This window comes from Taudactylus pleione, unplaced genomic scaffold, assembly GCF_031769625.1.
Source record: "Taudactylus pleione unplaced genomic scaffold, aTauple2 ptg000195l, whole genome shotgun sequence".
Taxonomy (NCBI): Eukaryota; Metazoa; Chordata; class Amphibia; order Anura; family Myobatrachidae; genus Taudactylus; species Taudactylus pleione.
The window spans coordinates 5,615,001-5,633,361 of record NW_028284597.1 but is presented as its reverse complement, the minus strand read 5'-3'; the positions used below and the strand labels follow the sequence as shown (position 1 = coordinate 5,633,361).

Here is an 18,361-nt window from a genome sequence, read left to right as displayed (position 1 = left end):
GCAGAAACCAAGAAGTGGTGACCCAACATAGACATCAGCATGGGCGGCTCCAGAGATGAAGCGCAGTCCAAAATTCAAATAAGAGAACCACGCCAACTGCCTCCCAAAACGCTGGCAAACATCGCCAGCTGGGACTCACTGGCAGTTGGTGTGGCTCCCTGGTGTGGCTCCCCACCTCTGGAGCTGCATAGTGCATACCTCCTAACTGTCATGATTTCAGCTCTATAGTCCCAATTTCAATGGATTCCCCATTGTCCCACAATCAGGCTGTTCGTTTTGATCGTCCTGTATTAGCCAGTGTAGTTCTGCTACTGTATAAGGTAAATCCTGATTATTGGTAACTCCAGAGCACTGCATAAAACAAGTAATTTTGTGTGGAAACCTGGGGTCTTATATAACAGCCTATGGGATGCAGTGGGATCAGTATGAAATACCGACAATCGAGATCCTGTCAGTCAGAATCCTGACGCCGGGATCCCGACAGGGTTAACATACCGACACTTGTTGGTCTGTATGCTAACCCTCCCCCTCTCCCTACCCTGACCCTCACTCTTTGGTGCCTAACCCTAACGTCCCCCCCTAGTGCTTGATCCTAACCTCCCCTTCACCACACCCTAACTCTAACCCTCCCCCCTTAGTGCCTAACCCTAACACCTCCCGCAAGTGCCTAACCCTAAGCCCTAAATCTAACCCTAACCTTCCCCCCAACCTCGCTACTTACCTTCGGCATCCCGGCGATTGGGATTCTGGCCGCGGGACTGGGACCGGCATCGGTATTCCGGCGCTGGTAATGTAGTCATCGGCATCCCGACCACCAAGATTGCGAGCGCATCCCGATGCAGGCACAGGTGCGATTCTGGTGAATTAGACCAGATTTTCAAAGCAGCAATAATTGAAAAGGCAAAACCACTGGACTCGCACCCGCGCCTACATCCCACATGCTTTTACGTAAAGCCCATCGGCTCTAGAACCAGGGAACATCCAGAGTGCCGCCATCCAGGGATAGCATTAGTTATTGGAGGACAGCGGTGATACTGAAACCACCACTGTCCATGATAAATTGGAGATAGGTACAAGTTGCAGGAGTCCCCCAGTGATGGCTACCACCACCAGCAGGATAGCTTTGATAAATCGGCCAAAGCCCTAAATTCTGCAGAAACGGAAGGCTAGACTACAGTGCATCTGACAAACAGACCCTTTAGAAGCTCTAAATCAGAGGTATTCAACATGCAGCTGTTGTGGAACAACACATCTTAGCATGCCCTGCCACAGTTTTAGCGTGCCCTAATAGTAAAATTGTGGCAGGGTATGCTGGGTTGTATAGTTCCACAACAGCTGGCAGTCCGCATGTGGAATACCTCTGCTCTAAATGATCATATAAATGCGCTACAGTCCTTGTTCCTATGTATGAAGCAGTAGAAGGTGCAGTACTGAAAAGATGACAGAGGGATGTGATCAATGACTGACAATGGTAAGGATTTCAAATAAGGAATCCCATGCCCAAACTTTCCATCACCCCTTCCGATATAATGCTTTTGGTTACCCAATCATGAAAATGCTGCAGCAAAGAGGCACTATGTATCATGGTCATAACTATCATAGGTGCAAGGGGTGCAGCTGCTATGGGAAGCTTGTCAAAGTTACATGTGTTAAATACATTTTTCACCATTGGGTGGTACATAGGGGCCCTTACAAACTTTCGTCAAATACTAGTTATGTCCCTGCTATGTATGCCTAAAGCTGCATACACACACAACTATTTTTTTAATGATTATCGTTAAACGATATAATTTAACGATAATCGTTTGAAAAAATCGTTCACTTTCTGAGTCAAACGATGAATGATAACCGTTCATGCGCGTTCACGTTTGTAGTTTGTAGTTCAGTCAGACTTGTCAACTCAACGATTTTCATTAAGGGAATATGCAAAGATCGTTTGTAGTTCAAAAAAATCGTTCATTACACTTTAAAAAATCTGACAGTTAATCTGACAGAAAATCGTTCATAAAATCGTTGGTAACAAAATCGTTGTGTGTGTATGCAGCTTTAGTTGTTGTTGTTGTTTAAAGGATGCACAGTGATTTTTTAACCCCCCCCCCCCCTTTCTTCTCTGCATTAGGGGAGGTGGCTGCATGTTTTGCATTTTGTTTTCTTTAATATTATAGGACCGGAACCTGCAGGAAGATGGTGAAAAACATCATTGCAAATACACTTGTGTCCAGGCTCTAAGAACGCTATAATTAAAAAAGAAAAAAAATATTCAGTTCGTCTGACATTTTATATAATTATCACTGTTATTTATTTATTTATTTGTTTATTTATTTATTTTAAGGAAAAGCCCATTTAGATAAGACAAGCACTAGGCAAAAATGCAATAACATTAATAACATATATTGTGCAGGATACCGGTACAGTAGTAAGAGTAGAACATATCCATTTGAGTGGGTGTTCAATAATTCATTTGCTGGTTAGGATAACCCAAAACATCAATACGTCCTCTGCACACTCCAGTTCCTTCCTCATTCCCCTGGAGGAATAAATATTCACAGCTTAAAAACACTGTCCTACCTATTAACATCCCCCATTACATATCTCCCTATCAGGGTCCCTATTTGTTCTCTTGTCCATCCTGCGGGACCTCAATCCATTTAAGGCGAGGTCGTCATTAAACCACTAGTCGTTTCCCTAACCCTGTCTAAATGACTCGGAGGGATTTGACATTAGAAACCTGGCAGGTAAAACTGACAGCGCTTGTCACTGCAGAGAGTGTGGTGACAGAAACCTTACGATTAGGAGGAGGGGAGATTAAATGAGCCTTATTCATAAAAATAATGCAAATTGATATATTAGAAGAAGTCACAAGTGACTTTCGGAGGGTGCTTTTAAGGTGCTTTTAGCTGCATCTGGTTTTTGTTAGGATACAATTGGGATTAGTGTTTTACTTCAGTAAATACATCTTCAGACTCAAGTGCAATTTAGAAAGCTTTACATGAAATGGGTAATTTAAATGTATGTTGTACAAGTGTAGGATTTTCACCCAATCATAGGCGGATATTTCTCTCTTGACTGCACACAAATTGAAGGTTAAATGTGGTTTTTAAAACTGTTAACATTTTGCGAAAAGCGAAGAGCAGAAAATGATTCATTCTGCAAGGACCAGATGGATTCCTGCTGTGCAGTGCGCAAAGGGTTAAATCCCGCTGATTGCTCTGTTGTATCAGTGTTGTCCGCTGTAACTCTAGATATAAAATATAATCTTTGGCTTCAGAGCAGGGTTTCTCAATCCAAGGCTTGCCAGCCGTTGTGGAAGTCCAGTTGCAGCATGCTGGGTTTTGTAGTTCAACAATAGCTGTAGAGGTGCAGGTCGGCAAACTCCAATCCAGATATAAACACAGCTGGAACAAAGTGTTAATGAGATGGGATGTTGAGAGTATGATTATACTTTCAACATCAAAATGATCAAAAATGTCATAGATGGTCTCTGCCTGAGATAAGACGTGGCGCTTGGATGTCATAGATGGTCTCTGCCTGAGATAAGACGTGGCGCTTGGATGTCATAGATGGTCTCTGCCTGAGATAAGACGTGGCGCTTGGATGTCATAGATGGTCTCTGCCTGAGATAAGACGTGGCGCTTGGATGTCATAGATGGTCTCTGCCTGAGATAAGACGTGGCGCTTGGATGTCATAGATGGTCTCTGCCTGAGATAAGACGTGGCGCTTGGATGTCATAGATGGTCTCTGCCTGAGATAAGACGTGGCGCTTGGATGTCATAGATGGTCTCTGCCTGAGATAAGACGTGGCGCTTGGATGTCATAGATGGTCTCTGCCTGAGATAAGACGTGGCGCTTGGATGTCATAGATGGTCTCTGCCTGAGATAAGACGTGGCGCTTGGATGTCATAGATGGTCTCTGCCTGAGATAAGACGTGGCGCTTGGATGTCATAGATGGTCTCTGCCTGAGATAAGACGTGGCGCTTGGATGTCATAGATGGTCTCTGCCTGAGATAAGACGTGGCGCTTGGATGTCATAGATGGTCTCTGCCTGTGATAAGACGTGGCGCTTGGATGTCATAGATGGTCTCTGCCTGAGATAAGACGTGGCGCTTGGATGTCATAGATGGTCTCTGCCTGAGATAAGACGTGGCGCTTGGATGTCAATACTTTCTGTGAAATTTAGAACAGAATAAAAACTTTATAGAATTCTCGATCTGTTAAACAATTCAAATGGTAGATGTACTAAGCCTTGGAGAGAGATAAAGTGGATGGAGATAAAGTACCAACCAACCAGCTCCTGTCACTTTTCAAACTCAGCCTGTAAAGTGACAGTTAGGAGATGATTGGTTTGTACTTTATCTCTCTCCACTTTATATCTCTGCAAGGCTTAGTACATCACCCCCTCAGTCTGATACAGATGCCACCTGTGTAGCTCACAGGCCACCTAAACCAGTGACAGGTGACCTGATACACTTCAAGGGACGCCTGGACGGCCCCTCTAACCTTCAAAAGGGCCACACAGTACTCTCAGCCTCAATAAGTTAAAACAGTACATTTCCTAAAAGAAATACAACTATATGTAATAATATATCAGCATGTATTTTAAACAAATGTCACAAGCTATAACAAACAGATCTGACAATATAGCAGGACGGAGTTGGGGGCCACAGGTTAAAGTTCGTAGGGCCACCATACACTTCATTGACCTAGACCCATATTATTTTGTAAACAATTCCGTTTAAACTAATGATAGTGCTCTCTATTATGTAAATTATGTATGAATGCATATATTCCTTTCAAAACAAATTAGTAGAAACGCAGAGTACTGTAGATGGTGGATTGTAATGGAAGAATGAGAGAAGATCCTAATTTTGTCAGATATTTTTTATTATAAACTAAACTGCATATAAAACTGAATGTCTTGTAACAATGGCCCTCATTCAGAGCCGTACGCTCTGAGCAGAGCGCACGCTCTGAATGAGGGCCGTCCTCCATAACTATGGAGCGTCCTCCTGGACGCTCGTATAGCTGTGGGTCACCACCCACAGCCTATACGAGCGTGCAGTTTGATGGCCGCGATGGTCTTGACGATCGCGACCATCGAAACTGCGAGCCGGAGCCTGCGGTTGAGGTTTTCAACTGCAAGGCCCGGATTGATTTTGGCTCTATCAGAGCCAAAATCACTCCCACTGACATCACTAGTGATGTCAGTGGGCCGGCTTCTGACGGTAGGCGTTCCCTTAGGAACGCCCCCGTCAGGGAGGCACGCCCCCGGCACGCCCACCAAAGGGGGCGTGCTGTCAATCAACATCGACAGCACGCCCCCTTTGATCAGACACAACGAGCGAAGGAAAGTCCTTCGCTCGTCGCGTCTGGCGCATGCGCACGACGGAGCTCCCTCCGTCGTGCGCATGCTCAGTGCAGAACATCGACCCACTTGTGAGCGGACAGCCGCTCGCGAGTGGGTCTGAATCAGGCCCAATGTTTCTTGCTAACTTAATTTATATGAGTGTCATTTGTTTGCTGCTGTACTTTACTTTAGGCCTCTTCTAACAGACTCGATTAACCGGGTTTTTATTTACTTACAAAGTCCAAAATTGCTAATTTTTGGTTACCCAGAACAACTGTTTGTTTCACAGTATTGCACTAAATAAAACAAAGCTAATGGTGAATGGTTGCTATTGGTTACATTCGCTCTATTACACTTTCTTAAAGAACAATAATAGGGTACATTATTCTTCAACTGAAATTTCCATTGCCATTATACTGTAAAGGCCGGTACTCACTAGACAATGTCTAGTGTGTACCGACCTCTTTAAGGAAGGGACCCGGCGCTGTGGCGGCATCGGCAGTGCATACCCACTTGCCAATGCTGAGAGTGATGGCGCGACAGCAGAGACCATGCTGCATTTGGGAGCATGGTCCCTGCTGATGATATCGCCCGTCGGACCTGCATGCAGGTAGTGCGCATCATCAGCTACATAGCCCGTAAACACTAGCCGATGTGGACGATATGTTGTCCGATCCACCGGATCAGACGACATATCGCCTAGTGTTTATCCGGCTTAAGACATTTTACAGCTGGGAGTAAAGGCCCCCATACTCATGCGACGGATTGCCGCGATCCTGCAACCCCGGCATCGCAGGATCAGTGAAAAACATGTAGGATTTCACAGATATGCCGATCACGAGCGAAGAAATATCGTGATTGGCACATCGGTGAAATTTAACATGTAGAATTTCATCGATCCTGCGACGGATTGCGGAACATCGATGGCCGCCTGTCGCCATTTCCGACTGGCAGATTGGCGTTTTCGATCCGACTGCAGGATTGTGCAATCCACCTTCAGATGTATGGGGGCCTTAATTTTTTGCTTCCTGTGAGTTTATCAGAGCTATAGTAATTATAATTGAAACACTAGTGTCCGAGCAGGGGTGTCCCCAAGTCCAGGACTCTCAGGCGTTCCCCACAGACAAATTCCATATTCAGCTATAATCATAGCATGGTTCTGAAAGAGCTAGTGCACTGCCTGTTATATTGGGAGGGGGAAGGGTTGGCTGGATATAAATAGCAAACCTAGGAGGGAGAGAGCAATGTACAAGAAGTAAGATTAATATATGACTAAGTGACAGAAGTTAGGTTTCTGAGAATTACTTCTCAGATAAACAACTTTATAGCAGGGCACTTAATCTTACTTGCCAGCGACATCTCATTTATTACAGAATTACAAGTAACTTTAATGCAATTGATATTGCCATTAATTCACCTCCAAAGCAGAGGCGGCGGTCGTAAAGACGTTTTCCCTATTATTTTCATAACAAAAAAGCACACAGAGCCTGCTGGCGTCAGAGGAGCTGTTTTTGTTTTATCCTTATTTATAGAAATCATCTCACTGAATAGAGCACAGGGGTTAATGACTGGCCCTTATATTACTGTATAATTGTCTTTTTTAAAAAATGTTTTAAAGGAAATGAAATGTACGTCTCCTGCGTGCAGTATCCATGTTGCGGGCTAACCCGTTATAAAGCCTATCAATTTGTATTCCATTTTACAGTGATTGCTCTAATTCTCTGTGAATTAATAGTCTGCATTCCCATGAAGAGTGCGGCAGCATAAAATATGGCTGCCCCCAGTTGGGTCAGGCAACAAATGTATGATAAGACATAATGCAATTATTAGAATCCCTTTCATTAGTATATAATAGTCCAAAACAACCACTGTTAAATGTCCACTAGGATACACCATATCCTATAGACAGTAAGCAGTTTCCTTACTGTTATAAGCCACCCTAGGGTAATTAGTTAAATTGAAAACTTTTATAAGTTCACTCATAACTAAAGGTGCCTACACACTTGGCGATGTGCTCACGATCCGACATAGTGTCCGATTTCCCCTTGAACTCTCCCCAGCAGCTCCCCGGCAGTCGTGGGCACGATTTGGTGTTAAAAACTGTCCAATGTGACAAACGATCTATTTTGCCTCCTAACTATTCCAGTGTATGGTGACTGAGATTGTCAGATCTGCCCTACAGCACAGCAGATCTGAAGATGCGATGTGCAACCTGCGGGGATGCACATCGGCATCATGAGTGGAAACTCACCATTTGGGCATACTGTACACGATTTGTCGTCACGATTCATCGGAATCGGGCAAATTGTGTAAAAAATCGCCAAGTGTATATGTATAGGCACCTTTACACTGTGGGGTATATTTACTAAAGTGAGAGTTTTTAGAAGTGGAGATGTTGCCTATTGCAACCAATCAGATTCTACTCAACATTTCACTAGCACCTTCTAGAAGATAATAGCTAGAATCTGATTGGTTGCTATGGGCAACATCTCCATGTCTAAAAACTCTCACTTTAGTAAATTTACCCCTGTGTTTCACACACACATACACTTGGGATGTGAACACCATGGGCTCATTTACAAAATGGGGCTTTTAAAATCCGCCGCACTGGTGACAGTTTCAGTCACTGTATTTAAATGGGCAATAGTAGTAAATACAAAAAACACCTGGTTCTGTATAAATATTATTGTCCCTGAAACCGCGGCAACATTCAAAAGTCTCATGTCTTAGGGCTACTGCAACTCATACATAAATCACCCTCTGTCTCTGCACTGCCCCTGGAATTCCTCCTACAGTACAATCATTGGGGGAAATGTACTAAGCTCTGGAAAGTAATAAATTGGAGAGTGATAAACTACCAACCAATCAGCTCCTAACTGTCATGTTACGTGTTTGCAAACTGACAGGAGCTGATTGGTTAATAGTTTATCACTCTCCAATTTATCGCTCTCCACAGCTTATTACATCTTCCAGAGCTCCACATAGCAACCACAGAAGATGAACTTGTCTCTTAACAAAATCAACCAACAGCGGCAAGAATTTACTTTATCTGCTGTCTATTTCTTATCTGTATATATTTTCCAGGACAATGTGGTGATTGTTAATAAATATTGCCCTTATTCAGCTTTTTGTTTTACAAGCCTTGACTGTCATTTGCAATAATAATTGGCTAAACTGTATATAAAAATCTGTTAGTAAAGAGGCAATATGATTAGGTAAACTAGCATAAAAGATAGTTAATCTGACTTCTTTAGAGTAGAACTTATTCATATTGATCCACACAGACCAAACTTTACTATTATTCTGTGTTAGATCATTTAATTTTTTTTAACACTGTTACCTATGATGTAACAGAAAGAGATGTAAAACCAGGCAGTGATGTGGTCAGTGCTCTACAGTGGAGACTGGAAATAGATCAAACAAGACTAACATTTGCCAATAGGTGGCACTGTGGAGTTTCAAAAAAAGCAGTAATATATATTCTTCCCTTTATATTAGCCTTAAAACATCAACAGGATATTATAGAAAACGTGAAAGGATAAATAAAATAAAATAAATAAAAGGGCCAAACGGATAAGCCCTGCACTTCTGTAACATTTAGCTTTACTAGGATATAGATAGATTAAATATATATATATATTTTTTGTATATATATATATATATATATATATATATTACAAACATGCAAATGTGTATTCCAAGCTTACCATATTTACATACGTTGGTTAATTATATGTAAATGTTTCATTACTGTCATGAAAACATTTCATGTGATTGTTTGACAGCTGAACATTAACAATACTATTGATTGACAACAAAATAAAAAGTTACATTTTTGCAATTTTCAGTAAAGAAACATTTAGTGACATAAGGATTTAGGTCAATCTGAAATCCAGTCAGTGTTTTATTGAATGTAATTTTTGCTTGTTAGGTGTATAACCATTGGAAAAATGATGGGACATTTGGGTAATTTCATCATTCTCCAGATCTGCACAGATACTGGGCCTGAGATTTAGGCTAATGCAATCGCCATCTCTTACGGATCGCAGTTGCCAAAATATGCTAACGCCTTCCAAAGCTTAGCCGAGTATAGGGACGCCCACTGCTGCCTTCTCATATCCGTCTGACGACAAGCAACAGAGTAAACATCGGTAACATCGACGCAGATCTAGCAGCCATGCAACTTGTAAGTCAAGTCTGACCTGCCTTAAACACTGCGGCTCTCCAGACACGCAGGGAGCTCTCATGCCGCGAAGGAGATAGCAATGGCTAATTTATGCACACCCATGACACAGAGTTTAAACGGTCCCAACACCCCTGCGTTTGCCTAGCCACCCCCATTACCGTCCCCAAATGCTGACTACCTGTCACTCACTCTGTGATTGAATCCTCTGCGCGAATGTAATCGCAATACAATCACTGCGCATGAAAAGTGCGCCATTCACACAACCGCAATGGCTAACAAACACTCTATCTACGTAAATCTCGGCATTGCTTATATCTCGTAATCAGTCCCACTGTTCAATATAAGAAAATGTGAGTATAACTGATTTTTACTACAGAATATATGTAGCAGGGATGATTGCTATGTTGGGTCTATTTTATTTATATTTATGATGCTACTGCAAAATGAAAGTAAATAGCTAAATGATAAAGACATATGTGTATAAACTATAATCCCAGTTTTTGTTTTAGCATGAATCCTTGTTACAGGTGTTGGAAAGAGGTGACAGTAAAGTAAGCTCACAATATTGTTTTATTTTATACTCTGTATAAGAGTTACTGTATATATGAGAGGTCTCTTGCATACAGAAGAATTAGTTAGCTGTTTTTTCTTGTAACGACTGAGTACAAAATAGTTAACTTAAATGTGAAAGTGCAAAGGGCAGGAAGCCCCAGCAAGCATTGATCAAGTTACAGTATGAGATGCTACAGACAGGGCCTGGGACCAGCTCCCAGTCCCCCAACTGCCTTGTTCTGTCCTCACAGTGTGATCATTGCACCTATCGCTTCATTTGCACAGTGGCCTTACCATGGCATGCAAAAATGTTATTACATTGCAATACACCCTAGTCTACAAGCACTTTTACTTTATTGTTGTTTTTTAAAATATATTTTAATTAAGATTATTTTTTATAAGTGCACATTTTATACACATATATAGAGTACTGTATACAAGTCACAGTACATTACTGATAAACACACACATGCTAGAATACACTCTACACATAGAAGGTGCACAGAGAACTCCAGATACAAGTAGACACAAAAATAAAGCACTGGCTGCGAGATCGGTGGCAGATTGTAATTTGTGTAGAGTGTAAGAATAACATTGTGCTATTGCAGCCATAGCAGAGCTCCGTCTCTCTGTACACAGATCCCAGATGTTGGAGATCCTCTGCTCCTAATCTAATCCCACTGATTTGGATCCTGACTAATACCAGACAGCACGTTACATATCGCCTGAACCATAAGAATATACAGAATACTGACACTACTAGCAGGGAAACGCTCTGTACAGAAGAGGGAAAGTTTGCAGCTGGATCTGAGACCTGAAAGGGTTACCATCTGTCCCGCAGTAACCCCATCGCTGCCGGCAGGGATGGCTGCAGCTCTATCTGTATACTATATACAATTATAGTAAATGCAGTGACAGATTATGTCAACTCGACCAAGGAGCCAGCACAGTACACCCAATCCCTGCCACCCTAGCTGGGATAAGGCAGGGGCAGGGCAGCTCCCCATCAGGGTACCACCGCGCCACCAAGAGTTAATTCAGGTTAGTCCCAGCTGACAGTCAGCTGATCGTCTGTGATTGACAGCCCCCCCTTTCTCCTTCCCCCTAAAGTTTATATACTATTATGCTAATGAAGCCTGGGGATCCGGGCTCCCATTGGCCCGCTGTCCCCAGTCCATTTGCCATTTGGATTGTGACGTCACGGCGGCTATAAAACTCAGCAATGCTTTTAAAGTGCCTCCGCTGAATGATCCCTGAAACCCCAGCTCTGCCTGGCAGCGGTGCCGCCCTCTCCCCGCAGCTCTGTTCGGGGAAACGTTACTGTCACCTCTCCGCCAAAAACTTTTAAGCCCAGGCTCCCACCACCATGAAGTGTTAATGACAGACTGAGACAGTTTTCTTCTTCCCCAGCTCAGCCCCGGGACCCGTCCTGAGCACGGGAGAGTCTGCAGATTTGTGGGATGATGATGATGCGTATCTGCGCCAGGGTGCACTGAGCGGCGCAGGATCGCCTCCCGTTCTCTGACTGCGCTTTTTTTGGGGGGTGGAAAAGAAGAAGCTGGCTCTCCCCGTGCCGGGTCCCAGCAGCAGCCTGGTGTCCCCCCTGCCACCCCAGTGGAGGGCTGCGAGCAGCAGGAGGATGGCATCAGAGCTGGCACTGAGCGGCTCCGACCTGCCCACCAGTCCCCTGGCCATGGAATATGTTAATGACTTCGATCTGATGAAGTTTGAAGTGAAGAAGGAGCCGGTGGAGACCGACCGCATCATCAGCCAGTGCGGCCGCCTGATCGCCGGGGGATCGCTCTCTTCCACCCCGATGAGCACGCCCTGCAGCTCGGTGCCCCCTTCCCCGAGTTTCTCGGCCCCCAGCCCCAGCTCCGGCAGCGACCAGAAGAGCCACCTGGAAGACTACTACTGGATGACCGGCTACCCCCAGCAGATCAACCCGGAGGCGCTGGGCTTCAGCCCGGAGGACGCGGTGGAAGCGCTGATCAGCAACAACCAGCAGCAGCAGCAACAGCAGCAGCTCCAGGGCTACGATGGCTTTGCCCGGGGGCAGCAGTACGCCGCCTCCGGTGCTGGAGGGGGGATGCCCGGGGAGGACATGGGCTCTGCAGCCGCGATGGTCTCCGCAGTGATCGCAGCCGCGGCTGCCCAGAATGGGGGACCCCCCCACCACCACCATCATCACCACCATCACCCCGGGGTGCACGGAGCAGGAGCCGGGGCGCAGCCCGTAGGGGGAGGAGGAGGAGGCGGCAGCTCCCCGTCCTCCTCCTCGGTGGTCGGGGGTCTGCACCCGCCGCCCCACCACCACCATCACCACCACCACCTGCACTTCGACGACCGCTTCTCGGACGAGCAGCTGGTGACCATGTCGGTGCGGGAGCTGAACCGGCAGCTGCGGGGGGTGAGCAAGGAGGAGGTGATCCGGCTGAAGCAGAAGCGGAGGACCCTGAAGAACCGGGGCTACGCGCAGTCCTGCCGGTTCAAGCGGGTGCAGCAGCGGCACGTCCTGGAGTCCGAGAAGAACCAGCTGCTGCAGCAGGTGGAGCACCTCAAGCAGGAGATCTCCCGGCTGCTGCGGGAGCGGGACGCCTACAAGGAGAAGTACGAGAAGCTCCTGGGCAGCGGCTTCAGAGAAAGCGGCTCCAGCAACAGCGAGAACCCCTCCTCCCCGGAGTATTTCATGTGAGTGTCCCCAATTAATGTTGCCCCTGGGGTCTGTCACTCCACCTCTGCTGGGGGTATTTAGTCTTATTGTACACACTTTACTGCAAACTATACTACCCTCCCCTAATGCGAGTATCTAGTATTCTATAGATTATTTTCCCGACATACTGTTCTACCCACCCTACTGGGGGTATCCAGTATTCTATGTTCACTTTATTACTACATACTGTCCAATTCCACCTCTGCAGGGGGCTATCTAGTATTCTGTACTCACTTTGTTACAACATAATGTCCCATTCCACCCCTGCTGGGGGTATCTGGTATTCTGTACTCACTTTATTACTACCTACCATCCCATTTCAGCCCTGCAAGGTGTATACAGTCTCATGTGCTCACTGCATTACTTTATAATGCCCAACCCACCCTTACTGGGGGTATCTAGTCTTTTATACTCACTTTATTACTACTGTCCCACCCACCTCTACAGGGGGTATATAGTATTCTATACTAAACTATATCACTAATCCCTGCAAGGGTATCCAATCAGGTATATACACTTTATCACTACAGATTATTCTAATCCCTATTGGGAGTATGCAGTGTTCTATGCTCAATTTATTGCTACTACTGTCCCATTCAAACCCTACTGGGGTTATATAGTCTTCTTTACTCACTTTATTACTACATACTGTCCTGATCCATCCCTACAGGGGATAACTAGTATTCAATACTTACTTTATTACTACAAACTATCCTACTTATCCCTACTTGGGGTATCTAGGGGTCTATTTACTAAGCCTTGGAAGGACATAAATTGAATGGAGATAAAGTACCAGCCAATTAGCTCCTAACTGCCATTTTTTAAACACAGCCTGTGAAATGGCAGTTAGGAGCTGATTGGCTGGGACATTATCTCCGTTCACTTTATCTCCATCCAAGGCTTAGTAAATAGTCATCTGTATTCACTTTATTACTACATACTGTCTCATCCATCCCTACTGGGGGTATGTAGCCTTCTAAACTCTTTATTACTACAAAACTAACCCATCTATCCCTACTGGGCATATATAGTTTTCTATTCCCACATTATTACTACATGCTAGCTCACCAATCTCTACTGGGGGTATCTAATCTTTTATACTCACTTTATGACCACTGTGGGCACACACTATCCCACTCACCCCACTCTCTTCATTCAGATTTGGGAAGGGGGTTTCTTTATCAAGCATGAGTATTTACTATTTAAATACTTTTATTGTTGTACTTATACTGTTTGCCCATAAACTAAAGCTCTTCCCAACTTATTGTTGGGGATGGAATAGTTCACAAGGCTGAGAGCTCTTACCTTCTGCACCTACCTTACCTATTGCACAGTATACATTTCTGTTGTCCCAGCTGCTCCAGTGGGCTGTCATTATAACTTTTATTTGCTCAGATTAGATTTCATTGTCACCCTTAGGCATTTGGCACATGCTCTCTTACCTATGGTTATGCTCCATACACACCACTCACACTGTAGTCCTTCATACACGGTGATCCAAGGAAGTGTTATTAAACCCTGACCTATCACCATTCACTTCCAGGTTTCAACTTGGAAATTGGGGACGTGCCATCAGTGTCTCCCCTTTATTACTACAGCTTGTTTAGTTCTAGTTACTCCTTTACTCAAAAACTACTTTTTGCATGAGTCTCATTCTATTTGCACAATGGCCCATAATGATAAAAAAAAAAAAAAAATATATATATATATATATATATACACACACACACACACATATCTGACGTCTGTGTATAAACTGCAGAAGCAAGTTTTGGGCTGTTTGCAAACAATATTTCATTTGATATAATTTGGGAGATTGGGGGTTGCATTAACTTCTCTCCTTTACCATTTCCCATCCTTTTTCTGAATTTGCCTGGCACTAATCCGAACCCCTCTGCACTCATATGAAGATTGCTCTCTGATTCCTTCCATCCACTTTATGATTGCTATTTGTTTTGTTTTTAAGGTCATGAGTTTATGAGCTCGCTGTGAGAAAGCAGAGAGAAAGCAGAGAATTGTTGCCATCCCGAGTACTTCATATGAGATTGCAATAACAAAACTCAAAAAAAAAAAAAAAATGTGAATTTTTAGACTATCTCGCTGAATTCATCATTTTTGAAAGTTGCTGTCCTTAAAAAACAATATATATATATATATATATATATATACGAGGAGATGGTGTAAAGCAACCTGCCAAAATGAAGCCTGCATCAAACTTCAGTGTTTCATATGACTGTATGGCCCCAAATGAGTGAGACTTGGCCTGCCATTAATATCCCATCCTCATCTCATGCATCACGCTTGCTGTTGTGTCTTAGCAACAAAGAACTGTAAATTGTCATAAGACTTTATGGAAAAGAGACAATATATTAATAAGAAGGCCCTGCATGCTGGACATGTATGGTATAATTATTATTTTTGTTTTTGTTTGGTTTTTTTTTGTTTTGTTTTTTTTGCTTGGAAAATGGACTCCTGGAAAATATGGCATGACATCCATTTTTTATTTAATTTTTTTTTTCGTTCCTCATCACTTTGTCGAGTTGCAAACAAAAAAAAGTGCAACCCAGATCCCCCTTGAATAAAGTTTGCATCTGCTAAAGAAACAAAAATTTTTTTTTTTAAATTGAAAAATATGCAAAACTTCAATGTTATTATTATTTTTAATGCACTGATTGCTTTTCCTCCAAAACATGGCAGAATGGATTTTGATATTTAAATGTGGCATAATATAAAAAAATATATATATATAAGGACCTTTGAAAGATGTCTTATAAAATGAACTCGTATTGGGACTAAATGCTGTGAGCTAATGACAGTCTAAACAAATTTATTTTAAGGAAAGAAAATATACACCCTTTTTTGCATTTGGTTGCTGTCAAATGTGGAATGCTATGGATTTGTAGTAAATTTTATTCCTGATTTGGTTTTTTTTTACAATTTGTTTAGCTCTGTTAAAATGTATGCTACGGATAAAGGAATGTCATAGATTCATTGGAACGAGTTAGATCTGTTTTAGATGTAGAACCTTTTAATGACTGATGCACTAAGTTGTTTACTGTTGTGATGTTGGAAGGGGTTAGAAATTGCATTGGGTCTGTTTATTTTAAAGTTAGTTTTCAACGCATGTGCTTGCAACTTAAATATAAGTTGGATATGTGTTAAACCCATGCTTTACCACTGACTGTATTTGAAAACCAAAGTATTAAAAGGGTAGGTACCCTTATGTATATTTATGGGGTATTTTCCATTCAAAAATGTATGGTTTTTTTTTATTATTTTATTTTGTTTGTCGGTTTTTTTTTTCTCAGAATTGAAGTATTTGGGACTGAATTGCACTAAGATATAACCTGCAAGCATATAATAAAATGCAAAACTGTTTAGAACGCTAATACAAAATGTATGAAGTTATAAACAAACAACATAAAAATGGCATTACTGCACAATTTTAAAACAATGCAGATTTTTTTTTTTTTAAATTTACAGTATAATATTGTGGTGCAGAACTGGATTTTCTGTATGCTCACAAATTCCACAAGTCTTAAAGGCAATAACCAGGAAAATTTATTATCAGGGACTGATAACATGTCTTTTGCAGATGAACGTAAAGTTACCATAGTAGATATAAATCCTCGTCAGCTATTATGTTATTATTTTTCCTATGCATATTTTGCTGTGCAAAATTGTTTTATATTTTGAGTTACTAACGACATGTGTTGTATTTTGTGCTCTGTCATTTTACTCCTATGGTCATGTCAAAAGGAAAAAAAAAATAATCTACAATAATAAACTGCAGTTTTTGATTCTGTACCCAGCTTGGATGTATGATTTTGGAGGGGGGGTTGTTTTTAAAATATACTTTGTAATGAGAGATGCACGATAACATGTGATTTATAGTAGAGGCTGATGTGAAAAACACTCTGAATTCTCAAGTTATCTTGCTAGAATGCAATATATTTTGACATGTAGATTTTAACAAACATATACTAATTTACTTAACTTTGGAGAAGTTATCTGTCTCCTCAGTTTCATCATCTTTCTGTCCTTCTCAGATTATATGATCCCCCCCCCAAAACACCCTTCTTTATTTGAATTCTGCAATTAAATAACTTTGCACCCCAGTTCAGTCTCAGGGACACTTTCTAATCATTGCCCTCACTCTTGTCAGGACTCTCTGCTGCTAAAATCTGCACAATGCAACCTGTTTAGTACCCTTATTAAGTGTATTCAGCATCTATCCTCAAACACTGTATATATATATAATTTAATTTTATAAAAGCATACGTGCATCACAGAGCGCTGTGTGGACAATGCAGGCAGACAGTGTTGCAGTGACAATAAACAGTGACAAACTTTGAAAGGAAGTCTCCCAGCTGCTAATTGCAGCAGTAATTAGTGTCATGATCACATATCAATCTACTGCTGTAAGACAGTGCCGGAGAATCACTTCTAACCCACGTTAACGTATAGGTGTGCATCAGAGTATTATTGCAAACTATTTGTAGCAAGATCCCACAAATGTCAATTATATATATATATATATATATATATATATATATATATATATATATATATATATATATATACTACATATGTATTTAATTATGTAGGTTAGCTATGGAAATTTAGATCATCTCCGAGTGCTCACTGACATTTCCTCACACCGGTTATTTTAATATGAGCACAATTTCCTTAGCACACCTCTGCTATTTATAAAGTAAAATGCCCATTGCTTCTCTAATGATCACTGAAGCGTTGCCCTTTGACTTTCGACCTTTTGTGTTACACTGTTGTTTGGATAATGATTACAGATCCATATTCTAGTTAATTTAGCTCCATATTCTAGTAAATCTTTAGTGAGAAGCTAAACAGAGTTGCATTTGGAGAGACCTCATCTGTAGATATATAGTCTCCCCTTATATATAGAATGTAAAAGTCCAATTTCTCTGCCTGTCATAATTCAAATATTAAAATTTTCATTAAATGAATGTTCTCTTATGCTTGTTAATATATATACATTCACACATACATACAGACATATGTGTACGTGTATATATATATATATATATATATATATATAAAATTATATACTGATATGTGCATGTATTGGAGTGTACACTTCTACAAGCCCCCGAGCAATGAAAGTGTTACATGTTACAATGTGACATTACTAGCTCCTGTAAGATGGAGCCCACCATCAATTCTGGAGTACACAAAGTGGAAATCTATCATTAGAGTGAATTTTCATAATTAAATATTGAGGCTGTTAACCCCTGGGTTGCCATGTCCGAGCTCATGTTGTGATACATTTGCATACTGATAGTATAGTAAGAGAGAGGGGATGGTTTGATAATTTCTGTAAACATCTGAAACACAAGCTGTGATTGACTTTCCTCCACTCTCTTATCTTAAGTACATAAAGTTGCAAAATATGCTCCTTCACCCTTTATCCTCTCTACCTTAACCCTTGCAGGATGCTGAATGTAATAGTAGAACACACGTTGCACAGCTGTGTGGATATTGAAGTTAGTGAGATGTTGGACTTAGTGGTTGGGATTTGCTTATGC

The 18,361-nt window shown here is 42.1% G+C and overlaps 1 protein-coding gene across 4 annotated transcripts in view; it reads left to right on the top strand.

Moving 5' to 3' along the window:
• Positions 1–11,303: 11,303 nt before the first annotated feature.
• Positions 11,304–18,361, top strand: part of MAF (MAF bZIP transcription factor) — a 362,661-nt gene continuing 355,603 nt past the window's right edge. For 2 of the 4 annotated variants that reach the window (XM_088476799.1, XM_088476800.1), the window contains exon 1: positions 11,304–12,775. In XM_088476799.1, the coding sequence (XP_088332925.1) occupies positions 11,724–12,775 (1,052 nt within the window). In that variant the 5' untranslated portion in view covers positions 11,304–11,723. Of the gene's footprint in view, positions 12,780–14,763; positions 16,585–18,361 lie in introns of those variants that run through there. The other 2 variants (XM_088476801.1, XM_088476802.1) reach the window with 2 other exon arrangements.